The sequence below is a fragment of the Actinia tenebrosa genome, unplaced genomic scaffold (genome assembly GCF_029948245.1).
Source record: "Actinia tenebrosa isolate PJP-AT-01 unplaced genomic scaffold, QUT_ActTen_1.0 PGA_scaffold0__85_contigs__length_37466705, whole genome shotgun sequence".
Taxonomy (NCBI): Eukaryota; Metazoa; Cnidaria; class Anthozoa; order Actiniaria; family Actiniidae; genus Actinia; species Actinia tenebrosa.
The window spans coordinates 33568916-33594686 of record NW_028292569.1 but is presented as its reverse complement, the minus strand read 5'-3'; the positions used below and the strand labels follow the sequence as shown (position 1 = coordinate 33594686).

Below are 25771 nucleotides of genomic sequence, written 5' to 3'. Positions count from 1 at the left end.
AACCGGCTATAATCAGCAAGAAAAAGCACAAAAAATTGTGCAAGCATACGAGCATTTCTCAGTAAAAAAAGCTCATGGGAGAGCATAGCAAGCCTATAATCAGTAAGAAAAAACAACGAATATTGGTGCGAGCATACAAGCTTTTTGTTAGTACAGATAAAAACAAATAAAACCAATATACTCTGTGATACTCTGTTAAGAAGGACAATAAACAAAGGATATCATGCCACAAGAAAAGGGACCACAAGTACTTCTGCTCTCTTCACTGATCAAGCTCAGAAAAGCTCTGGCAAAGAAAGCTTTGGGCTTTGTTTCCAGAACCATGCGAGCATATCGATGTTACGTTTTCTCAGTCAAAACAACATACAAACATTACCATGCAAGGAGCATTTAAAACGATGTGTAAAAAAAAAACAAGGGACCACGTTTGGTATCTGAAGAGATAGTCAGTAAGTTGGTAACGCAATATCGTCAGGTCCTCAAGCTTTTAAGCTTTAAAACTAGCTCTAATCACGGAATGTCAAATTAAGATAAAAAGCTATTCTTTAAGGCCCCGTCCACACGTATCCGGAAGTTTTTGTATCCGCAAATTATTTTTTGCGGATACGAAAATGTTTGCGTCCACACGCAGCGTATTCGAATCGTTTTCACCGTCCACACGTATCCGTTTTCGTAAAATTTGAGGATAAAACGGACACAAAAATTTCCGGACACGTTTGGACGCAACCCTTATCCGTATAAAAAATTAAAAAAATTGCGTATACAAAAATTTCCGGATACGTGTGGACGGGGCCTAATGCACAAAACATAAGCGTTTTCAAAATAACAGGGACGTTCGGAGTAATTTTAAAAGGCGGGAGAGACTAAAATGGTAATTAAGGTGTAGAGAGTTGTGACGTACACTCAAGACCAGATCAAGACGGTACCGCGCCGGCACGCATGCATAGCACAGCATTCTTGTTTCACGAGGATAGCATTTAATATATATCCAATGGCTGACAAACATGTGACCCTCATTCCATTATCGACATTAATATTTCTTTTTAGCTCATTAGCTTGAATTAAAATGGCTGAAAAACAGGAGGGCGCCATAAATAGATAACATCCCGAGCGGAGGCTATCAAAGGAGGAGGAGACACATCAGTGGATATCTTACCACAAGCTTTAAAATATCATCTGGTTAGAAAAAATAATAGAGAAATCTACTTTCGAAGCACAGGATAGAACCATACAGGAAAACCAACTCTACTCGTATGCGATGATGGGTGTGAGGGCTGGACTCACAATCACAACGTTGAGAGGCGTGGCACTTTGAGTGATATTACGTACAGCGCTTCTACTTCATGTACTCTCCATTTACAAGTATTTCTAATTTTAAACCTCCTATTACGATAATGTTAATAACATTTCTAAACAAATTGTCCTAGTTGAAGATGTCAGACAATGTAATTTTTCTCCGCTGGCAAGCGGTTATTTTAGTTTGCTGTAAATAGCAATATAAGTATCCGTATCACGTATATTACTAAGCTTGTAATTTTCAAAATGTTGGACTTTAACTTTCTGGTTTTTCCTCCCTCGCTTAATTTTCGCTCATTAAATTTCCACGCTAGTTTTTCTTGCTTGCATCTTGGACCGTAGGCAGTCTGTCTGGCTGTCTGTCTGTCTCAAAAATCCCCCATCAAAAATACGATCCTGTGGGTAGCCTGTGGTTTCATTATAAAAGATAGCTTCTGTGATTGGTCAATAAATATATACAATCACCTGTTTCGTTTGACATGCGGAACGAGAGACGTATTTGCATGCGTACAAAGAGTGAAAAATACGCTGCCATTCGCTTGGAACAAATCGAACAAAAACGTAGACGGGATCTAAGCTTCGAACGGTTATCTAGTCGGCTTACAGACACGGTAAACAACGAAACGAAAAATTCATTTAAGAATGCTCAATAGAGAAATACTGTACGACAGGCAAGTCTTCGTATAGATCTTACTCCAGTTCCTTGTGCAATGAATTAAGACATTCACAATCATTCATTCAGCAAATGCCAGCTTGGAAAATGCTTTATGAGTTATAGTTCTAGAAGGATTATGATCATCCAGCCCGAACGAACTTGATGCAGTAAACTATTCAAAATATTTCTTTTTCAAACTGACCCCTTATTTATTCTATGACGCAGCTAAGGTGGGTAAGTATGTCGATTTCTGTAAAATACATTATTTAAGATCTGTATTAGTTAGGGTGTTTGTGGTTTATGGATTGAAACCGTTGTGTTTCTTGAATTAAAATCTTATCACAAGCGAGTGTAGGTTACATGGGTATTATGAGGTCAACTGGGGCTGTGTTCACTTCAACCAAATTAATCATTTGAGGAGAGGTTCTTGATTTAGAGTTAAATCATGATCTTAACTGTACATCAATGTGCTCAAGCCAGGGACTAACCGAGCTAATTTTAGCCTTGGCTTTGAAATTTGAACGTATTGAAATAATCTTCCTAATATTTGCATAGATGTCGTTGTTGTACAACCAAGTTGTATAATATGTAAAAACGAAACGATTTGATTTAAGACACAGTTATGATATTCATAATATTATTCTACATTTATTCCAAGGAGGCGTTTGGAATAACCGAGGTCTTGTTTGGTGCTTTATAACTGTCTACAAGAAAAATCATTAGCGTAATAGACCACGTCGAAGTACACAACTAAAACACATAATGATACGACAAGCAAGCATCGAAGACAACTACGATTACCTATTCAAAGTTGTGCTTATCGGAGATTCAGGAGTTGGAAAATCTAACCTGCTTTCTCGCTACACCAAGAATGAATTTCATTTAGGATCTAAAGCGACGATAGGTGTGGAACTTGCTCACAAGAATATCGAAATCGAGGGGAAAAATGTACGTGCTCAGGTGTGGGATACTGCAGGTGGGTAAAGTGTACACTATTGTGACATTTATTTCTTTTATATGATCACACATAATCGTTTTTTTGTTCTAAAGAGAGGAGTATTATAAAAAAGCATTTATAAAGACGAACGCGATTGATGAAATATTTGTCATAAATAAAGATTTCATAAAGATCAGAAGCTCGAAAACTTATTTAGGCATTGATTCAAGAGTAATGTCAGTTTACAAATCCGCGTGAATTTTCTGGCTTTTATTTTGACTACATGTACACTCGTTGAAGGTTGTGTTTCATCACAATAATTTATTCATATTTCATAGCAACTAAAACTTGATTCATTCATAGAGAAGTATTTAATATCGGCGCGATGTCAATCACTTTTAATTTTACACATTTGGCGGCATAAGAAAATAAATGACAGAAAGTCTTGCCCACTACGTAAACCATAAATGTTTATTAAAACAATTAAAAAAATAGTTGAATAGCAAAAAAAGTCTTGGATGAAAGCATTGAAGTGATTTTGCTAGAAGCAAAAATAAACATGACAAGAGACGGATATTCAGAAGACGATGTTTACATTCACGTAATAGCTTGTTTAACTGGATAATTTATTCAGAGCATTTTAAATGCAATTTGTTTTGTTCAAAAGATATCTTTATAATTGTTGAAATGTGAGAACAAGGTTTGTTTATTACACGAGCATTCCACTTCATAAGTATATATGATTTTAATTTTAAAAAAGAAAGAAAGCTAGAAAAAAATGTGTTGACAGCTCTGTCTTTATTTTAGCTTTACAATATATAAATTTTAGAATAGATATTTTTAAATATCAAATATTTTTTATGACAAAGGCCGTGTAAAATCTCACGAGAAAAAAAAAAATAGCAAATTTGCTATCGAAGAACGAGTTTTAAGAATGTATAAAAAGCAAGATAATTTGATTATTGAGAAAATATTGATTAAAAAGAGTGTGGAATCTTAAAATATATGTGTGATAACTAAATGAAGCTTAATAATAACTAAAATATAATCATGAGAATGCTGTTTACAAACCTTTGACCTCAAGGTTGTTTTATCTTTGCTGGAGGCATCGTCTTCAGTGCTACTTGAATTCTTGAGTCTCGTATCTGAAGAGTAAATACCTCTGTACTCTCAAAATTCAACTAACTGGGAATTCATTAAACCGCATATTAATAGATTGATTATTTTGCCATCTGCTCGTTGAGTTTGGAATTTCCAAAGATATGGTATTAAGCAGAACAAAGCAAGATTTCTTGCAAAGCTTTTCGCCATGTTTGCCATGCTGGTTTTGCAAGTCTGCCCGCGTTGGTGCTCAGCGGTCTCTCTGATAAATGAGATTTTCTCTGCCAGTGTGTGTGTGTTATCTTTGCTTTTATTGCTTTAAATCTATACTAAATCAGTTTTAGATCTTTAATTCCAAAAAATATCATATACAACTGAAATACTCTGTCATTTTCAAACTAAAATTTTTGAACTTTTGAATTTTTGAAAAACTGAACAAAATGTCTGCGGCGAAATGGCGCGAAGCCGAATCCTGTAATATGATTGGACAGAATAGCTTCGTCACTGAGCTGGCAACATTCTTAATTTGCAATGTGCTAAATTTGTCAGCTAAAATCGTTGCAAATCAATTATTTAAAAAGAAAAAGGAATTAAATCATACCGTTCATGAAGGGAGCATTTCATTTTTCATTTTGATTCTTTCGTTTCATCTTATTTTTGCCATTATCGTCGTACTTTCTCCTTTTCAGCATTAGTTAGGACTTCCTTTGTGAGGACTATTGCAAAGAAAGTTATTACTGCATCTAGCTTGAATTCTTAGTAATTAAAACTCTCTCTCTCTCTCTCTCTCTCTCTCTCTCTCTCTCTCTCTCTCCAATGTCTTGCTTGGTGTTTGTCAAGTTAATCGATAAACAACTAACCTTTTTTTCTCCGTTCTTTATCAGGACAAGAAAGATATCGCGCCATCACAAGCGCTTACTATCGTGGAGCCTTAGGTGCTATTCTGGTCTACGACATTGCAAAAGGCACATCGTTTCTCAATCTAGACAAATGGATCCAAGAGTTACGTCAGCACGCAAGTGAAGACTTATCTGTAATTCTAGTGGGTAATAAATCTGATCTTAAACACCTGAGGATGATTGAAGCTCGTAGAGGCAAACAATTCGCTGCCGATAATGGAATGCTTTTTATGGAAACCTCTGCCTTGGACTCGACTAATGTAATTGAAGCTTTTGAGAACATATTTCGTCATATATACGATAAAGTCAAAGCTAAAGAGCAAGAGAAAACAGGACAAATGCTTAAACAAAGTAACGGTTCATTAGATGTCATAAGACCTGTAGAGCTTAAAAAACCATCGGATGGTTATGCACAGGGGGCTAGACCAACAAAAGCGCCGTGCTGCACAACAGTGTAGTAAGATCTTGCACGTTATAAAATGTAAACACTTTATTATTTATCTTATAATTTTCATTATCATTATCAGGAAAATCCTAGGCAGGTGGTCGAGAATTAGGAATTGTAGCCTCCCAGATATACCGTTGACCAAGATTTTAGCGTCCCATGCAGATATACCGTTGACCAAGATTTTAGCCTCCCAGATATACCCTTGACCAAGATTTTAGCCTCCCAGATATACCCTTGACCAAGATTTTAGCGTCCCAGATATATCGTTGACCAAGATTTTTCCAGAGATACTTTTGGACCGAATATCTGGTCGTTAACAGAGTTGCAGAAAACCATGAATTATTCTATTTTTCCATTTCCGATATGCTCCATGCAGATGATGGTATGGGTCTTTTTTCCCCAATAGTTGAGAAAATCTGGGTGGGTTGGCCTGGAAACAGTAGTGCCCTGATTCACCGGTCGTTTAGGATTTTACCCTCCACTCGATCGGAAACAAAGCATACAGTAAAAGCTTGGTAAAAATACAACTCTCAATCATGTGACCAAGAACACTTAGGTCTTCTCTAAATTCAACAATGCCTCAAAGGCACGAATAACAAAATATATTTTAAAGTCTACACCCATGCTAGACCACAGTGCACAGCGAGCCTCATTCGGTATTAAGAGCAAGTCATGGGCAACCCCGTAAGTCAACCAATCTAGGAAATTAAACGTAATGCAGGTTATACCACGTGGTATCTCACCAAAAGTGCGTGATAAATTTAAGATGTTGCGTGATAAATTTAAGATATTGCGTGACAACATGAACATTAAGGTAATCTTTATTCCAGGTGTAAGTCAGTTTGTTAAGAGTTCGTTTTCACGTGATATACCGCGAAATTTAAAAAAACGAACGATAAAATAAAGTCTTATAAGAATATGGCAATCGGGTGGTGGTGATGAGTATTCTTCAAACGTTGCATCAAAATGCAAGAATATTATTTTGAATATGAATAAAACTGCAATTGTCATCTCAGACGAGCGCTACTTTCATATCGGTCAAGTAAAGATCTCTAAAATTGACCCCTTCCTGGTAGGGCAAACGCTTTTTATGTTAAAACGAATTTGCGTTTTTTTCTAATGACTGATAGAGTAAGTAGTGCAGCTAGGTCAATTTTCCGATATCCATCTGGAATTCCCTTAACATACGATGTCTATCAAAGAAGACCTAGACAACATCCCCACGCAGCTAAATTTGGAGGACATGATAATATAGATTCCCAATTCTCAGGAGATTGATTTTTTTCGTTTTGTCCTCCAAATTGAGGTACTTTGGCCGGCGTCATATGCAAAGGGTCTATAGGATTGAAGCGGTAAAAACTTCAACCTCAGTAGTTTCCTCCTCCCCCTTATAAAAACACTTGGTGAATGATGGATTCCAGTTAATTGTCTTTAAAAAATCAATGTGTAAAATTCCCTTTTGCTTTGGTCCCCTTTTTCTCGTATGGGAAATTGCAAATGACGAATCTTTTGTTGGCTTCCTCCAACATCGCGGCTGTGAAAACCATTTAATAACCCTTAAGCTTTAGTGAAAGACAACCGTTCTACTCTACTTGATAGCATCCAACAAGACTTTACTTTATAATCGTATTACTTTAGATTATGTTAGTTTGTAACGTCACAAGACGTATAAATACATTTTGGTTCCGTTATATATATATTTGATCGGATTCAAAACTTTCTGATCAAGATAAATAAATGTGGAAAATTCGCCTCAAGGGTAATATTTAGACCACGTGATTCACATGTATAGTATGACGTCATATTGAATTAGGGAGTTCCCGAAAACGTCGTGAACTGAATTTCCAAGAATGTTTTTTTCTTCACACGAATCAGTTTGATTTATAGAGGTCTAGGCTTAGTATTTCATTTCGAGTTTTCAAGGATAAGAGCTGAATTATATTTCTGTGGTATACTTCAATCTTCAGGCTTTTTTTAGGGAAGTAAAGCTTTATATAGGCACGAAGGAACTTGTTGTCTGTGTCAAGATGAAAGAAAAGGAAATTAAATAAATGAGACCCGAATAAGAGTAAATCGGCAAGCGTCCTCGGCAGAAGCGACAAGGATTCTGCCAACTGAAAGGTAAGCTAAATCTTTCAAAATGTTAAATTACAATCTAGAAAGATCGTTTGAATTCAAAAGAAGAGTTCAGTTTATGATGATTTATACGCGAGAGTTTTGTGGCTTTACTTCATTATAAAATTCGAGCTATTTCAGTTTTGTCTGAACTCTTGATTAGCATATACTGCTACAGTGAACTGATGTTATGCAAATTCCTTGATAATTTTGGATTTGCTTGGATTTGAAACTCTTGTTTGAGAGTTGTACACATAATGTAGTCTATTTGAAAATACATTAATTTTATTTCTAATAGTATTATCAATTGTCATGGGGAAATGTTACTTAAAACAAGCTATCAAATGTTTGCGGGTATCCAGTATTCGAACGATTCCTAAACCAAGCAGCTTTTCTTTTGCATACTCATGTTTAACAAGAAGCATAAAGCTTTTATTTAAGCATAACACTTTTTATTTTTTTAATGCGCTTGAGTGAAAGATATGATATTCGCCATTATTCTTGACCTATAGAGCGGGCTTCGTTAGTGCATCCCAGACTTAGAACGCATGACTAAAGGTAAATCAATATTTGCAGGAATGTCTGAAGTACCGTCTAGAGGCCACCGAAGAGGTCGGAACACCCCACATAGAGGCAGAGGGGGTAGATTTTTCAGCCGAGGAACGCAGAGAGGGTCATGTGGTAGGCCTGATGCACAACATGGCCGAGGATCAAAAAGTGGGGCACACAGTAGAGGTTTGACACGTGGTGGGAAAATAGATAGAAATGAAAATGGAGAAAGATTTGGTTTGAGCCATTACCAAGACAGTAGTAGAGGATGGCAAGGAGGGACGAGTAACAGAGCGAGAGTTCACACAAGTAACAGAAAAACTGACAGAAATGAAAGCGATAATGAATCTGAAGGAAGTCATGACTCAAAGCACAATGTACAACGAGGAAGTTGGAGAGAACAAGGATGGCAGGGGGGAATATCCCGTGATAAAGGGCGTGGTGGGGGTGCATCACGTAGAGGGAAGAGGAAGAGCAATGACAGTAATGCAGAGCCACACCTCGATCACGACAGCTTATTGCTGATGCTGAAGAAAGATCCAGACGAGCTTGTCATGGATATAACATCTGATCGCTATTTACCTGCATTTGAGAGCCTTCTTAATCAATTTGATTTGCCAGACAAAGATGTAATTGTGATTCTTAGGGTTTTTGCTCAAGCTTGTGACAGCGAAACATCTCGAGCGTTTTTGATAATATTGCTAAATAAACTGGTCAACTCTGTGTATCTGGGCAGTGCACTAACGAGATACATCAACTGCTTGGCATATGCTTCAAGAAACGAGGAGAAAGACATAGAGGAGGAGCTGAAATGCATGGTTAAGGTCTTCATAGAAATTCTTAAAAAACTGCCAACTTCCCTCCCACATCTTCCCTTGCCGAACTTGTTGCATGCCGCGACTGCTTTATTGGACAACGGTCAGATTCGTAACACAGAAATCAAACCCTCTGTGGAGAATCTGATCGCACTGAGGGATAAAATGGCTGAGAAGGTCCAGAAGAAAGAAGAAACCAAGAAGACAAAACGAAGGATTGACCCAGGAGATGAAGGTAGCTTTGAATAACCATATTTGAAAATAAAGACAGTTTTTATGTTATGAATGCTTTGTAAAAAGGTCTCATATAGTTTACGAAGTGGCAGGCAGCATTATGGTGAGGCAGGGGTTTTGCAATAACACTCAAACTTTTTGTATAATTTGGGCCCTTGAATCTATCATTTGGATTTTTTAAAATTTACTTTTGTTGCTGCTCAGTTTAATTTGTCTGTTTGATGTTGCTGTTGCTGTTGGTTATCGTAATGGTGGCGATGACAGTGTTTTTAAATAAAAAAATCTACCTTACACTCGCGGTAAGTAATGCTAGTTCTTTATGTATAGCTGCTCTTCTCGATAATGAAGACCCCCCTGACAACTTTCGCTGTTTAAGTGTCATTCCCCAACAAGACGACATCCACCCAAAGGGACCGGTGTTCTTCAGGCGTAACAAGGTCAAAGGGAGTTACGATGGACCTGAACATTATCTGGATGTTCAGTTTCGGTTGCTACGTGAAGACTTTATCCGACCTCTTAGGGAAGGTATTGCTGCGTTGTCAGAAAGTACAGGAACGAGTGCTACAAAACCATCCCAGGTGGGTGTAGAAGAAAGTGCGTTGAGCATTCGAAACAATCCAACGACCGCAGATGATATGCGAGATATAAGAGGGGGTGTCACGCACAGAAATATACGACGCCTCTTAATAGTCACGTTCACAGTTCCCTGCGCCATCTTGAAAGGTTATCGTGGCTTTGCATTGAAGCGAGAAAAACCGCGAGCTTGCAATGGTAGAGACCTTTTTTAACACTTTGAACAATTATTCACGTCTCTATCATTGAAAACTCACCGTTCGTTTCGCTTCGATGCAAACGGCACGGCCAACCTTTCAAGATGGTGCAGGGAAATGTGGAGGAGACTATTAAACAAGCGAGGTGGCATGAAAAATAAATGCACAGTCGTTAACAAACATAAACACTATTAATATAAAAAAAGTTACTAAAACGCTTTCCAGCTTATTTTGTGTGTACTTTATGTTCAGGATATTCGAGTATACAATGGAGTAAAGCTACTCAAACCACTGTGTTCTTCCAAGGGAGTAACCTATGAAATCATCTTCGATGTGTCCAGACTGAAAAGAATCCGATGGGAGAACAGTAAGAGGCTGATCTATGGCTCACTACTTTGTCTCTCCAAAGATAATTTTGAGACCTTCGTTCTAGCGACAGTGGAGGAACGAAATCCCAGGCTCTTAGAACAGGTAACATATTGCATGAGTGCAGACATTAATCTTTATGCATCAGTGGAAGACTGATTACTGGTATACGCCTAAGTCCAAGATGAGGAACGAGGAATAAAAACGAGGCATCCAGGGCCAAATGCAAAGAAATAATATGGTATCAATGCAAATTATACACTTGTTCACTTGTTCCGTCGTCCTTTTCTTCTTACATTCAGGAACACAGCAATTTTGCAGCATCAAGTTATAAGAAGATACTGTAAATTTGTAAATTTGGCCCTGGATGCCTCGTTTTCAACCAGCTGGGCGCCATTTTGGATTCAGGTGTATAGAGTTTTTAAGTTGCGACGAATTCCAGGGGCAACTGCTCATAAAAACCACTATAATAATGCAAAATGTTCTCATGATTTAACATCCACCTGAAACAATAATGGTAAATTTGGAGAAAACATTTTGTAATTGAAACAAAAGTAAGAAATGTTTTTTATAGAACTGCTTTTCGTTGTGGACCAAAAAGTTGTTTTTCCATACGGGTGACGTCACACGTATAACAACTTCTAATACATTTGTAGTAAAAATGTCTAATGTGACCATTCTTTTAATAGGGAATTTTCCAGGTTCGATTTACAGACATAAATGCTGATCTAGGTAATGCAACGTATCAAATGGTGGAGACTCTGGCCTATTTTGAAGCGTGTCGTCATGTGCTGGAAGGTCTTCAAGAAATTAGCTGTTTTCATTTTCCATTCGAGGTAAAAGCATTAAAAGACGTGGGACAACTGATCTGATTTTATGGCCATAACTAAACATTAAAAATGATTATTATATATCTATATCTATAGCTATACCTATACCTATACCTATACCTATGCCTATGCCTATGCCTATGCCTATGCCTATGCCTATGCCTATGCCTATGCCTATGCCTATGCCTATGCCTATGCCTATGCCTATGCCTATGCCTGTGCCCATGCCCATGCCCATGCCCATGCCCATCTATATCTATATCTATGTCTATGTCTATGTCTATGTCTATGTCTATGTCTATGTCTATGTCTATGTCTATGTCTATGTCTATGTCTATGTCTATGTCTATGTCTATGTCTATGTCTATGTCTATGTCTATGTCTATGTCTATGTCTATGTCTATGTCTATGTCTATGTCTATGTCTATGTCTATGTCTATGTCTATGTCTATGTCTATGTCTATGTCTATGTCTATGTCTATTAATGAATTAATGAAATTTGTAACGGTTATGCCTTTAAGAGACTGAACATAAATTGCTGCATAGGGAATTGGGTGGAGAGAACAGAGGGGGGCGCACATTGTCGCGAATACCGTATTATGTGAAAGGTTCAGGACATTCTCGTATCCAGAGCCCACGTTTCTCTTCAAGTGTTCAGCACATTGAAACGAGAGGCTGTGGCGGCGGCCAATTTTTTGTGCGTTCTGATTGTTCCGAGGCAAAACAGTACTAAGCGTCTTTCCGGAAATAAAATGTTTTAAAGAAACAAAACTTTTATTAAATAAGTAGATTTACAAGCACTAGATCTGCTTGGATCGAATAGTAGGCAGTCAGAAGTCACCTAATTAAACGAATTAAATCGGTTACAGCCAGAGCCTCTCGTTTGTCTGTGTAGACCAAGAGAAACGTGGACTCTGGGTACGAGATTGGTTTCAGAATATTTAATTGAATCCGTTGCAATAACTTTTCTAATGTACATTTTTCACTGTTTTGACTTGCAGCTAAGGCGGTAGGTTTGGGCAAGGGGCTACAGCCTCCAATAAATCATGCTTTTGGCCTGATCTTGATAAACTAATACGATGATTTATTGATTACGAAATCAGCTAATCATCCTAAATAAGGATATTCTGTTATTTTATATCATTTTTAGCGCTATATTGTCAAATCTGAACCAGATGTTCAAGCACCCCTTTATTTACGTAACACATCAAAAGAAGTGATCTACGACTTAACGTGCATGATGAGAAGCCCTGAATCGAAGACAAGTGCACGGTAGTATACTGCATTCTGTACTGAAATCAGTCTGCATTTGTTGACTTAATTGTACTGTAAATAAGTATTGAATCAAACACGTAAACAATGAGGTCTTGCTGTGGCTTTGAATTTTGCGAGCAAAGTTTCCCAGCAACAATTCGCAGTTTGCGTGCGCTTTATTCGTCCACGTTTTAGGGCATTCTTTAGGTGTTGAATTCCGCAAGTCATTGCGTTTACGTGCTTATCTTTTTCATTATGCAGCAACCTGAATTGCAATAAATTTTCTTAGTTTTTAAAAAAGAAGAGTAATTAAGAAATTGAGATAGATGCTAAATGCAAAAAATTCGATCGTTTACATTTTTCTTGATTAATTCCACGCTACAATTTTTCAGTCTCCTATAATTTATATTTAGCCATTAGTCCTCGAGCTGGAATGGACTATGAGTCAAAAGCCCATGAGGCCGAAGGCCGAGGCTCAGGCATGAGGACGAAAAATTTAATTGTTTTAGTCAAATCCAACTATTCGGTCAAAATATTTAGATGCAAACAAGTCTTGAATTAAAGTTAAATTCAGTTTTTTGGTTTTCAAAGCTAGCAGGCTTTAACTTATAGCCTAGTAGTAGCTCATCCAATCAGAACGCCGCATTGATGATAGACTGCTAGTTGGATTTGACTAAAATCAGTTATACCCTGTCCCTGTATGTATTTTTTAATTGATTTTCTTATCCATTATATCATTACTGCTCTAAACTGAAGCATTGTCTTTGATATCAATATTTCCGAATCGAAATAGGTCAGAAGTAGGGTACTACAATAGGCAAAAGGGTAAGATAATGTTATATATTTATATAACCATCAAGAACTTGTACCAAGAGAATATGAACCAAGAGAAGGAATCCCCGCGCCCCATCATGAGATTTCTTTGATGCTATTTTTAGAATCACTACTTTGATTTTTTATTTCCTGCACGCGCATACTGCACGCGCTCTACCCTGTTTGCTCATGTTTTCTTTTGTTTTTCAAAAAAACCTAAGCAAACGAACAGCGTAGAGCGCGCGCAGAAAAACAAACGACGGCAAAAGTGATTCTAAAAATAGCATCAAACCGAGCCTATGATGGTTACAAGCATAAATACCAGAGATTCCTTCTCTTAGTTAATTTCCATTTTGCTTGTACATACTATTCCTGGTTACATACACTTTCATTGTCAATCTTTCATATTGTTCGCACATTTAGGACGTTCTGTGAACATCCTTGACTTGAATTCCTGGCCAAGTGCAGAAGACCTTGAACTCGACTCTTCTCAACTCAAGGCGGTACAGATGGCACTGACAAAGGAGTTTGCAATCATCCAGGGACCACCTGGGACGGGCAAGACGTACATTGGACTGAAGGTGACTAAACTTAGGAACATAATTTTATTAGATACATGTATCACCATATTTCTATAATTCAAATTTTGTATTGATATTTAAGGTTGCAAATGTGTTGCTGAATAACAAGGTCTATTGGAACACAAACGACTTACGGAACGACAAGAGATTGGGATTGCATGACAAACCAAGATTTTTTAGTCATCCTATCCTATTGGTTTGCTACACCAACCACGCTTTAGATCAATTTCTGGAGGGAATCTATAAGTTTCACCCCGAAGGAATTGTACGGGTTGGAGGACAAAGTCAAAGCTGCATGCTGGAGGAGTGCAATATACGTAGTATCAAGGAGAAAATAAGACAATACCATCGAGAGAGATGCCAATACTACCGCCGTCTTGGCCGCCTTCGCCGCCAACGCCGCCAACAGTGGTATTATGATTATTACAATAGCGGTAGGTACGCAGCTCGCTCGCTCGCGGTCTCCCTTGTTTCCTATATGATATGGACACTCGTAAATAGAAACAATATCAAGATCTTGTGATAATCTCTGTATATTAAAAGAGTTTTCCCGCATGACACAATGAACGATAGAAAATGGGTTAAGATTAAATAAGCATGTTTTTTTTGAGTTAATTTGTTCATATTTTAATTTTTAATAATAATAATAATAATAATAATAATAATAATAATAATAATAATATTTCTTTATGGTAGATGACGAAGTTGATGAGGGAGAACTTGTATTCCCAGAGATTAGCGAGGAACTCGAAGAAATCTACCACAGCCAAGATTGGATTAGGCCCAAACTCACTGATTTGTACGATGAGCTGAAAGAACTTTCCTCAAAACTTGAAGGAATATACGATGAGATTCATAAATTGAAGACAACAGTTATGGACGAAAAGGAACTGCTTTCAAAGTGTACTGTGTTTGAGAACAAATATGACTCGATTGTCTCTCGGTTTAAGGATGAAAATGGGAAGAACATCAAAGTAAAGCCTAATGTTATGCACTACTGGCTTGGACTTTTGACCAACACTTTGGATTTCATTGAATCAGGTATATTTATGACTGAACTGAATTAATTTGGTTGTAAACTACCTAACTCATATTTAGAGTTATACTCTTTGATCGAGCTCGTACGTGCTTCTCTTCACATCGATTACAACATAATTAAACTAACATCACTTTAATTTTAATTTTTTTTTTTCAAGGATTGACTCTGCTACAATTGTTGTCTTTTTGCCAGTAATGTTTAGACTGTTATTCATACCTACCATAACTAGCAAATATATAAATAATACATAAGAGATATATACTTCTCATACTCATTAATAATTCATGAGGAAACCAGCCAATCAATGGGCTATTTGTGGGTCACATGATGTTACTAGAAACCTGGTAAAGTCATGTGAAAGGACTGAATTCATTCTCTAGTAACTGGAACAAAATTAATTCAGTCCTAGGACTGAATTAATTTTGTTCCAGTTACTCCAAGTCGAATAAATAATGAGATGAGAAGTCAAAGCCTCCAATATCGGACTGGACGGGATTTCAAGTCCGCGCAATTAGCTCCAGTTCGAGGCGCAGCCGAGAACTAATTGGAACTAATTGCTTGGACTTGAAATCCCGTCCAGTCCTCATTGTCGGCTTTGAAATATTACGTCTCGAAAGTTTGATTCTTTAATTGTACCAGTAGTATCTTGCATTTTTTTTCTTTTGTTTCGTTTCATTTTTTTTCAATTCTTTTCTTTATTAATTAAGCTTTGTTCAAATTGCTTCCGCCTCGAATAGTTTTGTATACTAACTGCGGTTAAGCAATTATAATTGTAACATTATTATTGAAATGTGAATATAAAATTTGCTGTTGTCGTTCTCGTTGCTGTTATTGTTTAGCACTTCATTTTATTTTTGAGTGTATTTTTTAGATGCTACATACGAATATATGTTTTATGAGTTTTCAGAGTTAGAAAAAGTTTCTAAATCTTAAAGTATTTTGCTTGAAACAAACCAGGATACCTAATGTCGTTTTATCAACTAATTTTAAACCTCTTTTCATGCACAGGTTCGACCTTTGTCAAGCCAGTTGCCACGTATCTTCTCTCTAGAGCGGAAAGGATTAACGCCGTTAACTCAACAGATGAGCTCGTTTTTCACAAAGTAAAACAAGCAAAAGGAGTTGATGGCGATTTTAACGACTTCTACGCAATATTAAATGGGGAGGACTCCTTTATTCTAATTCCAAATATGGAAAGCTCTTCGATAGACACGCGTTACTCTATGACTATTTTGCTGTATGTTTATCTCGAAACCTCTCCTGGACCAATCGTTACCTTTCATCAAAACGGTGTCATAGGAATCCAAATCCAGATTCAAAAAGGTGTACAAGACTTCAAAGGCGTTTTGACTGTAACTTTTAACAGGTGAGCGAGAATGCCCGTGTACAAGCACTACGCACCAAACTCGGCACAGTCGCCTTACAGCTAATCGACACAATGCTAAATCTTATCAATGAAGTCAGCTTTCAATTTCTCCCTGGAGAAAGCCAATATTGGACAGTTTAACAAACTTAATAAACCCTTAACTGAAATAACTGTTGTGAATTGATGGTTTTCAACCATTCCCAAGAGAATTAAATAACAAAAGACATTGCGGCCATGTTGGAGGATATAACAAAAATATTCATTGACAATTCTTTTGTTAAGTTCCTCCAACATGGCCGCCGTTAAAACCATCAATAAGTGGGTTGAAATAGTACTTCCCATTGCAGTCTGATACCTGGCGCATTGCATTCAACATGATGCCGGAATTTTGCCCGAACCGTTTTCTTAACAAAGTACCCTTTCCCAGTAGTTGCTGCTATGATGAATTCGAAGAATGCGAAATCTGCAGACGACAAAACCGTTTCGGAACTTCTGTTTAGATTTTTTACTTTATTTTAGTTCATGAAAACTGCATTATTGCAGTACTACTATAACGATTATTTGGAAATTTTTTGCTTCTAGGCGTGACGGCGTACTTTCCAAGCCCCTTATCACAAATAAAGTCCTGGAGTGGAACGAATGGCACTACATTGCTGTGTCCTACGATTATAACTCTGGCATCGTGCGTGTTTATCACAATGGAAACATGGTTGGAGAGCACCAGAATGGCTGCATGGAGATTGCCTCCCACTTGCCTGTTCAGATTGGATCTCTTGATCTTCCAAATAACGAGAAATCAACCTTTTATGGAAGGGTTTCTTCTCTTTATTTTTTCCCTGAAGCCATAAGCCTAGAACAGATCAGGGCAATCGCCGGAATCCCAGAAGAGGGTAAGAAAGTAATACCCTGAATGTAATACATAGAATAAATCAAAACGAATAAAGCTCCCACATGTGCAATATTACTGTCAAACTTCGCATAATCTATATGAATACTTGTAAGGGTTATTACATAACACAAACACATGCAAGTGTACAAAATCTGATATCTCTTTTTGCAATTCGTAAACTACAGACTCTATATACTCGAACATGAAATTGCGGTTTAAAGTTTGCAATTTCCCATTCTTTAACATAGATGTCATAGAAGCAGAAGAAAAAGTGTTGGACGAGTCTGAGGGAGAGAAGTTTGCCACAGATAAACCACAACACAACATCGTCTTTGAAGCTGATGCAATGGAGGAGCTCCGGAAATTAGATGTGGATATCGATGAAGTTTTACATTTTGGTGGACGTCAACGACATAATCCACAGCCATACCAAGATATTACTTCATATACAACATGTGATAATAGTAATCAGGGGGAATGGCAAATGCAGTGCCCTAAGTTTGTTGGAACCAGAGTTAAACAAGTCCTGAAGAAGGAAATGGAAAAGACAGATATGATGACTGAAGATGAGGCAAACAAGGTAACAGAAGTATGGAAGTTATCTAGGCAAGATAAATGGCGTCTGTACAGATACTGGATTGAAATACTGTGTGAGATCTGCAGAAAACAGGCTCGAAGGTTAGAAATTCTGCTGAAATTCGATTCTGCTAAAATCATGACAAAACTGTTAAAAACATCATGCGCCTGTATTCATAGTCGTGAATAGTTTCGGAATATTAATAGTAGTTTAACCTGCAAGCAGGTGTTTCTTGTTTCTCTGTATTAGAAGGAGAAAGACGAAACCTCTGCAAAGTACGTGAAAAGTAGTTCTTAGTCCTCAATGAAATTGTGACAATTTTATGATTCGAAATAAGTCGACACTATGCTGCTTCATTTTTCAGTGCCTTATCTTTTCTTCTACACTCCTTCCTTTATCTATAGCATATATCCAAAATTCGAAGAATGTGCAGAAAGAATAAAGGCACTGCATCGACAAGAAGATCTAACAATTCTACGAAGGGTAACAATTATTGGCATGACAACAACAGGTAGGAGGTACCACTGGACTAAATTACATAACTAAAAAAACTTGTTTTCTCAAATTATAATTGTCAATAAACCCAAGGTATTTTAATGTCCTTCGCCATTGGTATGAGTACCAGATCCACCCGGGCCGTCCCCTGAGACTGACACTGACCCAACGACTTCGAAGTCACTGCAATGCCTTTCCTATACGCGATATAGAAAATAATTAGGTGGATTTACAAATATGAAACTTCAAAATTTTATGTACTTTATTACAGGAGCTGCAAAGTTTCGTGAGCTCATACAGGAAATTCAACCACGCATAACCATAGTAGAGGAAGCTGCTGAAGTATTTGAGTCTCACATCGTAACATCTTTGAGCCCCGGATGTAAACATTTGATTTTGATTGGTGATCACCAACAGCTTCGACCCAATCCTAATGTGTATAAACTGGCTAAAGATTACAAGCTAGACGTATCACTCTTTGAAAGAATGGTAGGAAAATTGGCTTGTACTGAATTCTTGGAAGCGGAAAATGGCGCTTACTACTATATAACTTGAATTTTCATTTAAGGTAAACAATGGAATGGACTACCAAACACTGCGGAAACAACATCGAATGCGTCCTGAAATTGCCCGGATGATGAAACCAATTTACGAGGACTTGGAAAATCATGAATCTGTCTTGAACTTTGAAAATATCAAAGGCGTCAATAAGAACATATTCTTCGTTGAACATAACGAATTGGAGGTAGGAAGAAATTCGAGGAACTTAACCAACTGATTGTCAAAATAGTTTATGTTATAGTAAACATATATTTGTTTTGCAGGATTTTGTTAACGAAGGCAAAAGTCGATCAAACATCCACGAAGCCAAGTATCTAGCAGCTCTTTGCCGTTACTTCATCCTGCAGGGCTACGAACAGACTCAAATAACCATCCTGACCATGTACGTTGGACAGCTGTTTCAGCTCAAAAATGAAACTTCCGATGAAATCTTTCAAGACGTTCGCATCTGCGCAGTAGACAACTTTCAAGGAGAAGAGAATGACATCATCTTGTTGTCACTTGTCCGTAGTAACGAAGAAGGGAACATTGGATTTCTGCGCATCTCTAATCGTGTGTGCGTCGCGTTATCACGAGCAAGGAAGGGCTTCTACTGTATTGGTAACTTAGAACTCATGTGCACGAAAGAGAAACTTTGGGCTACGATCATTGAAGATATGCGTGAAAGAGGAAATGTACGAATTTTGATAAGTTCTAGATTGGTATAATTATCAAGTTAACCTGTCATCCGACATAAAACTACTAATTTAATTCTGTGTGGTTTTAAACACTATCAAGCATGTTATGTACCAATTCTCTATCAGACCATTAAGAAATAATTTCTTTGGTGTTTCTGCTTAAAGTATAACCAGCTTTCTCAAACTTTCTTAGATCGTGGTTCTTTACAAGCTGGTTCCAATAAACGGGTAAAAATGTAGGTCACGTGGCCATGAAATTTACATAACATTTCATTTCATTTCAATAGTAGGTGTTCAATTTAAGTCTTTGCTGAACGTTTTCACCCTTAATTTATTTCCTTTCTTAAAGTCGATCAATTCACGTTGAGAATTGTTGGCTAAAAATTTGTGTTAAGGAGATATTTGACAAAGCAGGTCACGTGACTTGTCAAAAATATCCTTTATGCCCATTTTTCTCCTTTCGTAAACGTTTTGGTCGACCATTCCAAATGTGAATATCTACATAATCTTATTTAAACTCTTTATCAAATTTGGATTAATGAACATATTTCAATGTAGGTTGGCCACTCGTTGACTCTCATGTGCCAAAACCACCCTTGTACGCAAATTCATGCGTCCAGTGCCACAGATTTTCAACGTGCACCGCAGGGAGGATGTCCCTTACCGTATCATGCTAGACTGGACTGCGGTCACGCATGTCGGTTATCATGTCACCCAAGGGATCCTGATCATATTGAGTACGAATGCTTGGAACCTTGTACGAAGACGTTGTGTGATCTGGGTCACAAATGCAAAAAGAGGTGCTTTGAGGAGTGTGGACCTTGTCGTATTCGCAGAGAAAAGATAATGCCTGCATGTAATCATACCCAGAATCTTCCGTGCTATGTTGACCCTGGCAAAACTAAATGCAGATTTCCTTGTGAAATACTTAAATGTGGACATCGGTGTTCAGGTAACTATTATGGCATTATTCATATGCAACAAGCAATAGCGCATATTATGGTAACTCAAGACGAACTCAGTAGATTTTAAAATTAAAAAATAAATGCTCTCTTTTCGTTTCCCTTGTATTTGTCCATGCACTTTTTCTTTACCGGTATCGATTCCTGCTATCACAAACACTGATTATTGTAAAAGCTAATAAATTTATTTAAATCCATTTTTAAAGTAAATTTTAGGTAATCCGATGAAAATGGGCATTGCTTTTCAATACAGTATCGTATTTGTTTTTCTTCAAATTTTCTTTTAAAGGTAACTGCTATCAATGTGAGCAAGGACGTTTTCACTTACAATGTAAGCAGAAATGTGATAGAACTCTAGCATGTGGCCACAAGTGTCGAAATATGTGCGCGAGAAAATGTCCTCCTTGTTCTCGGGACTGCGAGAATGGATGTGTTCACAAAAAGTGTCGTAACAAGTGTTGTGAACCTTGTGAGCCATGTATGATGCCATGCGCTTGGATATGTAAACACTTTGAGTGTAGCAAACGGTGTAGTGAGCCATGTAACCGACCAAGATGTTACGAGCCCTGCAAGAAGACATTAGTACCATGTGGTCACCAGTGTATAGGTATTTGTGGTGAACCCTGCCCGAAAACATGCCAAGTGTGCCATAAAGAGGAAGTCACCAAGGTAGTGCTTGGAGACGATCCAAACGCCAAATTTGTAGAGCTTCAACCGTGTGGACACGTGATTGAAGTTAATTTCATGGACGCAAAGATGGATGAATGTTGCAATGATATCCCGATCAGCATACAGCTTAAAGGGTTAGTAAAATAACATCTTTTTTGTTGCCATTTTTTTTAGAGAAAAACAACGCATTCCGAGAGAAAGACAATTGTTTTTATTAAGTAAGATATATTCGAGCGAAGCTATAGATTGAATTTACTTGCTGCACTCCTCAGTAAGGACAGTCCATGTAAAATGTTTGTTAAGAAAATTTCATCGAGCAATTAGTAAGACTGACCGGAGATGCGTTTCTAAGAATATTTTTTGATATTACTAACATTTGAGCTTGCATGATTAATGTTTTGCAGATGCCCTGTATGCACAATGCCTATTCGAACCTGCCCCAGATACAGCCACATTATCAAGAATACGCTAGAGGATATCTCGAAAGTCAAAACGGCGATCACCGTTCGTGACTACGACATTGCAGAAGAGACGATCAAAATAAAAAGCCTCATCGCTTTTTCTGACAAGTTTGTAAAAAGTTCCCTATTCATTCGAGAAAAATTGGAGAAAAAGAAAATCACAATGGAAAGTCTTGAAATGTACCAGAACCAGATCATCTTGTTAAATCTGCTAAGTAAAATGCTTAAAGAAATTTCTCACATGGAAAAAAATTCAAGAACTCCAGATGGCCAGCAAGAGCTTAAAACGTCTCTTGAAAAAGAAGTTACAGCTCTCAAAGATAGAGGAATAAATCTAACCCGAAGTTCTTTGGACTGGGGCTCTGCTAGCGAAATTAGTGACCAAGAACAAGAGTACCTGAGGGATGAAATCCTTCGCGTACAGTTGATTGTGTCGTACAAAATACTTAAGAAGTTGATCAAAGAAAAGGAAGATACTCTAAACGACGCAGATAAGAATGATATGGATAACATTGGTCAGACAATAGACTCTGGTAAACGTATCGGTAAGCAATCATTAATCCTTGTCATGGATTTTGTACTGATGCGCAAAAGAACATTGACGAATTCTATTAGGGACGTTTAGCATGGCGTTCTTGCTAGGTACCGCAAACCTCAAACTGCAGATCGACGTCAGGCGTCAAACTTTTGACGTTTAGCAAGGCATCATAACGAATTTGTTGCTGAAAAAGCCGCCATATTGAATTTCATGGATGCAGAGTGTTTCTCCGTGTTTGCGGACGTTTTTCTGGGCCTGATCGCTAGCGCTGGTAGTAGCGGTAAACTTGATCCTAAAGGTCTCTATAACCTGATTAAACACTTCTGCAAAATTATTACCATCAAGAAAGATGGCAAAAAGGATAGGGAATATTTATTATTATTCTAATAGGGTTACTTGAGCGAGCACGGCTGGCGTCCCAAACTTGTGTGTCACGACGTTGCTAGAAAAGGGCTGGGTGTTGATGTTGCCTCAGGTCGCTGGGAATGTTGGGATCTATTTAGATTGCAATTGTTTGCTGGGGCATGTAGCAGAAAGTTTCAAGAGGGGTGTTAAACGGCGCAATTTTGTCTTGTATCTTGTTTGCAACTCGGGTTTCGGCTGCGCAAAATTTTCTTGAAACTATTCTTGCGTCGAAAGTTTCTTTGTTTTCATTCCACGCCGTCTCCTTATTATGAGTCCGTGTGTACATTCATACACCTGGTTAAAAAAGGTTGTTGGAGCCGAAGACGTTTGGAACTATAGAAGATAAGAAATAGGAAAATCCCCATCCAAGAATATGAGGAATAACTAGTGCGTTTCTGCTTATTCTTATCAACTGACACGGAGTTTAGTGTTGTGATATTCAGTGGTGCTTGTATCAACAAAGAGTCAACGAAGTCATTTTAAACTCCAATAATTCCATAATTTCGGTCTTGAAATATCTATTTTGGTGCTGAAAATCATTTGTTGGATCGATGGATGATCGTCGTTTGGTTTAATGTGTTTTTCAACGTACACAATGCGGTACGCCTAAAATTTTTTTTTGCAGAAGCGGAAAAGCTTGACTCGCATATGGAAATCCTTGAAAGGATTCGCAGTTCATATAGTATATTGATGTCATATCAAGAGAAGGCAATCACAAGGGAAGACACGATGAAAATCATGAGCAGCAAGATTGGTTTCACGGAGGGGAACTGGTTTAAGTGTCTTAACGGTATGTGTTCATTTCAAAGCCACGGTACAAAGCTTCTGCATGTTTATTCCAACTGTACAAGTGATCTGTTTTCGGAGAATGCGAAGAAAAAGAAACTAAAGCCTAGTTTACACTAAAGACACAAGCAAAAACATAACATACGCAAGCGCAAGTTGCAGTATTATAGGCTCGACAGAAAGTGTCCCCCCCCCCCCCCCCCCAAATATAAAGGGATTTTTAACCTTGAATGACTTATCTGCGCTTGCGTATGTTTACGTTATCATTACGTTATGTTTATGTTTGTGTATGTTTATGTTTACGCTTACGCTTGGGTCGCTAGTGCGAACCAGGCTTTAAAGTTATTTGAACAAATCGACGCACGGCTTGATTGGTAGCCAAGATAAGTTTTCTTCTGTAGACTAATACATTCACATTTTTCTTCACATTTTCTTCACATTCTATTGATACCCTGAAAGAAAAACTTTGGGCTGATTAAAGATTTTAATAGCCGGGATAAGGCTTACTCACAGATTGAATTGAGTTTAGCGTCCTAGGTTTTGAACAGAGGGGAAAATCGGTAAACCCGAATCAAGGGAGACCTGACAAACTCTCCTCTCGCAACGTCATACTAGCTTGATTGGCTACGCGTTATACCTTATGCCTGTATCATATCTTCTTTTTTTCAGGACACATATACTCAACAGCCGATAGATGTCCAAAGTGCATTTAGGCACAGACAGAAAAATTAATCCGTAAACTTGTATTCACCTATATTCCAAGAAAGGTTATCAGAGTCAGGAGACAGGCACCAAGCTAAGAGAGATGAGGACCTGATTGACTGTATTTTTACGCCGGCTTTGAACACAGTTCTAAGCTATTATTAATTAGTCGAATCCGAATTAGTCTTCTCGCCCTCATGGAATATGAGTCAATAGCCCATTTGGCTTTCGACATCATGGGCTATTGATTCATAGACCATAAGGGCGAGAAGACTAATTGCTAATTATTGGTATAATTTTAGACTTGAAAACCAGAGAAAAGACGAAGTTAAGGATAAAACGTTTTTTTTTTTTTTTGGAAAACCTCTTAATTACCGCTGCTCGAGCAGTGATTATCGTCTCATAATCACTGGTCTCTCGACCAATCACAGCGCGCGAAACTCTATACTATCTTGCCTTATTCTATGATTTCAAGTCTAAAATTATACTAAAACAATAGTTGACCTCAGATTCAGTGAATTTAGGGAATATAATATCGGTATATATATCGGTAAATACTCGCCGATAATCGTTAAATCAGCAAACCCCAGTTTGACATAAAATGCCCGTCTGAATTAACACCTATTCGGGCTAAAGTATTTTATTAGTGTTTTTTTTTTATTTTTCTTTCATTGTTCGTCATTTTATTGTACAATATTTAAATTACATAGTTTTTCGTTTTCGCACCTTTTTATACTCATTATTATTCATGAATATAAGTTAACGTTTTTTAGTTTTTTATGTAATGTTTAATAAACGAACAGGAGTGTTTTATCGGGTATAAAACACGAGGCGCAGCCGAGTGGTTTTAGACCCGATAAAACACGATCTGCGAGATTATTGAACGGCTTAGAAAACTTATGATGTTTGTTCTCATTGTGTACCGATTTTTTTACGAAATGAACCAAGTTTGATAGAGAAAATCCAAGTTAAAGTTTATGCAAATGAAGACGAATCTTTATCAGATATAAAATCACCTTCATGGTCATGATTTCTATTGTGTTTTCTTCATGAATTATTAATGAGTTTTCTAACACTTGATAATGACGTCCAGTTAACGTCGAAACGTCGTGTTATATTATGTTTTTTAGTAAAGTTTTATCGCTGAATTTTATCTTAAAATGTTACAAAAAATTAAAATACGTTTAAAATGTTTAAATGTTTCTTTTACTTAACGATCTTGTGGTTGTCCATATGAAGAGTTTTACGTTTTTGCCATAGAGTATTTTTACCGCAATGAAAGTAATAAAATAGATAAGCTTACCTTGTTAGCAGCAAAACAGAAAATTAGCTGGACATAAGATATACGTCGTTCCTGAGCTTGATTACTCAACTATTGAATCATTTATTTTTTTGCCAGGCCCTATAAACAATGACGAAACCAAACTGGTGTTAGCTAAACTGATAATTCATTCATTGAAATATTTTCATTTACAACCAGGACTTCTAAAACGAAAAGCATAAAAATTAAGCATTCATTTCTTCTTACCAGCTTTCATGATGATGCGGTTTTGTCCTGAAAAAAGTCCGAGTCCTACGCAGATAAGAAACTTGACATTACAGGGCAGAAAAGCTTCTGCAAGCGATAAATATTCTGCACGAAAATTTCGGTCATAGAAATCTTCGAGAAAGAGCCAAAAGAGTTTTTAAAAAATGAATCCCCCATCGTAGGGATCATTTTGATCAAGTCTTTTGTGGAGTTCGAGGTTTAAAAGACGATGAAATCGTGGTTTGCATCGGGTGGTGGTGATGAGTATTCCTTCACTGAAACGTTGCATCAAAATGCAAGAATATTATGTTGAATATGAATAAAACTGCTCGTCTCAGACGAGCGCTATTATCATGTCAGTAAATTGTAAAGATATCTAAAATTGACCCCTTCCTGGTGGGGCAAACGCTTTTTATGTTAAAACTAATTTGTGTTTTTTTTTTCGAATGACTG

General features: G+C 37.4%; 2 protein-coding genes and 1 long non-coding RNA gene across 4 annotated transcripts; 2 read left to right on the top strand and 1 right to left on the bottom strand.

The window, feature by feature from the left end:
* The first annotated feature begins 1778 nt into the window (after positions 1-1778).
* Positions 1779-6261, top strand: LOC116307358 (ras-related protein Rab-11B). 2 transcript variants are annotated; one of them, XM_031717554.1, is made up of 3 exons: positions 1779-2181; positions 2610-2927; positions 4874-6261. In XM_031717554.1, the coding sequence occupies exons 2-3, from the start codon at positions 2714-2716 to the stop codon at positions 5344-5346; spliced, it is 687 nt and encodes a 228-aa protein (XP_031573414.1). In that variant the 5' UTR covers positions 1779-2181; positions 2610-2713; the 3' UTR covers positions 5347-6261. The 2 variants fall into 2 exon arrangements, with proteins under 2 accessions (XP_031573414.1, XP_031573415.1); XM_031717555.1 differs by having other exon boundaries at positions 1779-2185.
* Positions 6262-7172: 911 nt separating this feature from the next.
* Positions 7173-24988, top strand: LOC116307361 (NFX1-type zinc finger-containing protein 1). The gene is made up of 22 exons (XM_031717557.2): positions 7173-7457; positions 8028-9050; positions 9377-9627; positions 10072-10290; positions 10875-11021; positions 12166-12287; positions 13063-13094; positions 13506-13663; positions 13746-14097; positions 14360-14704; positions 15711-16068; positions 16651-16958; positions 17206-17635; positions 17939-18045; positions 18301-18518; positions 18598-18774; positions 18854-19264; positions 19826-20219; positions 20519-21032; positions 21303-21904; positions 22928-23092; positions 23758-24988. Exons 2-22 carry the CDS (start codon positions 8030-8032, stop codon positions 23799-23801), a joined length of 6375 nt encoding a protein of 2124 aa, XP_031573417.2. The 5' UTR covers positions 7173-7457; positions 8028-8029; the 3' UTR covers positions 23802-24988.
* On the bottom strand, positions 13096-25656 carry LOC116307363 (uncharacterized). Its single transcript, XR_004198390.2, has 3 exons — positions 25319-25656; positions 25094-25192; positions 13096-13667 (listed from the first exon to the last, which is right to left on the bottom strand). It is a non-coding gene; the product is annotated as an uncharacterized LOC116307363 (long non-coding RNA).
* Between the last annotated feature and the right edge of the window lie 115 nt (positions 25657-25771).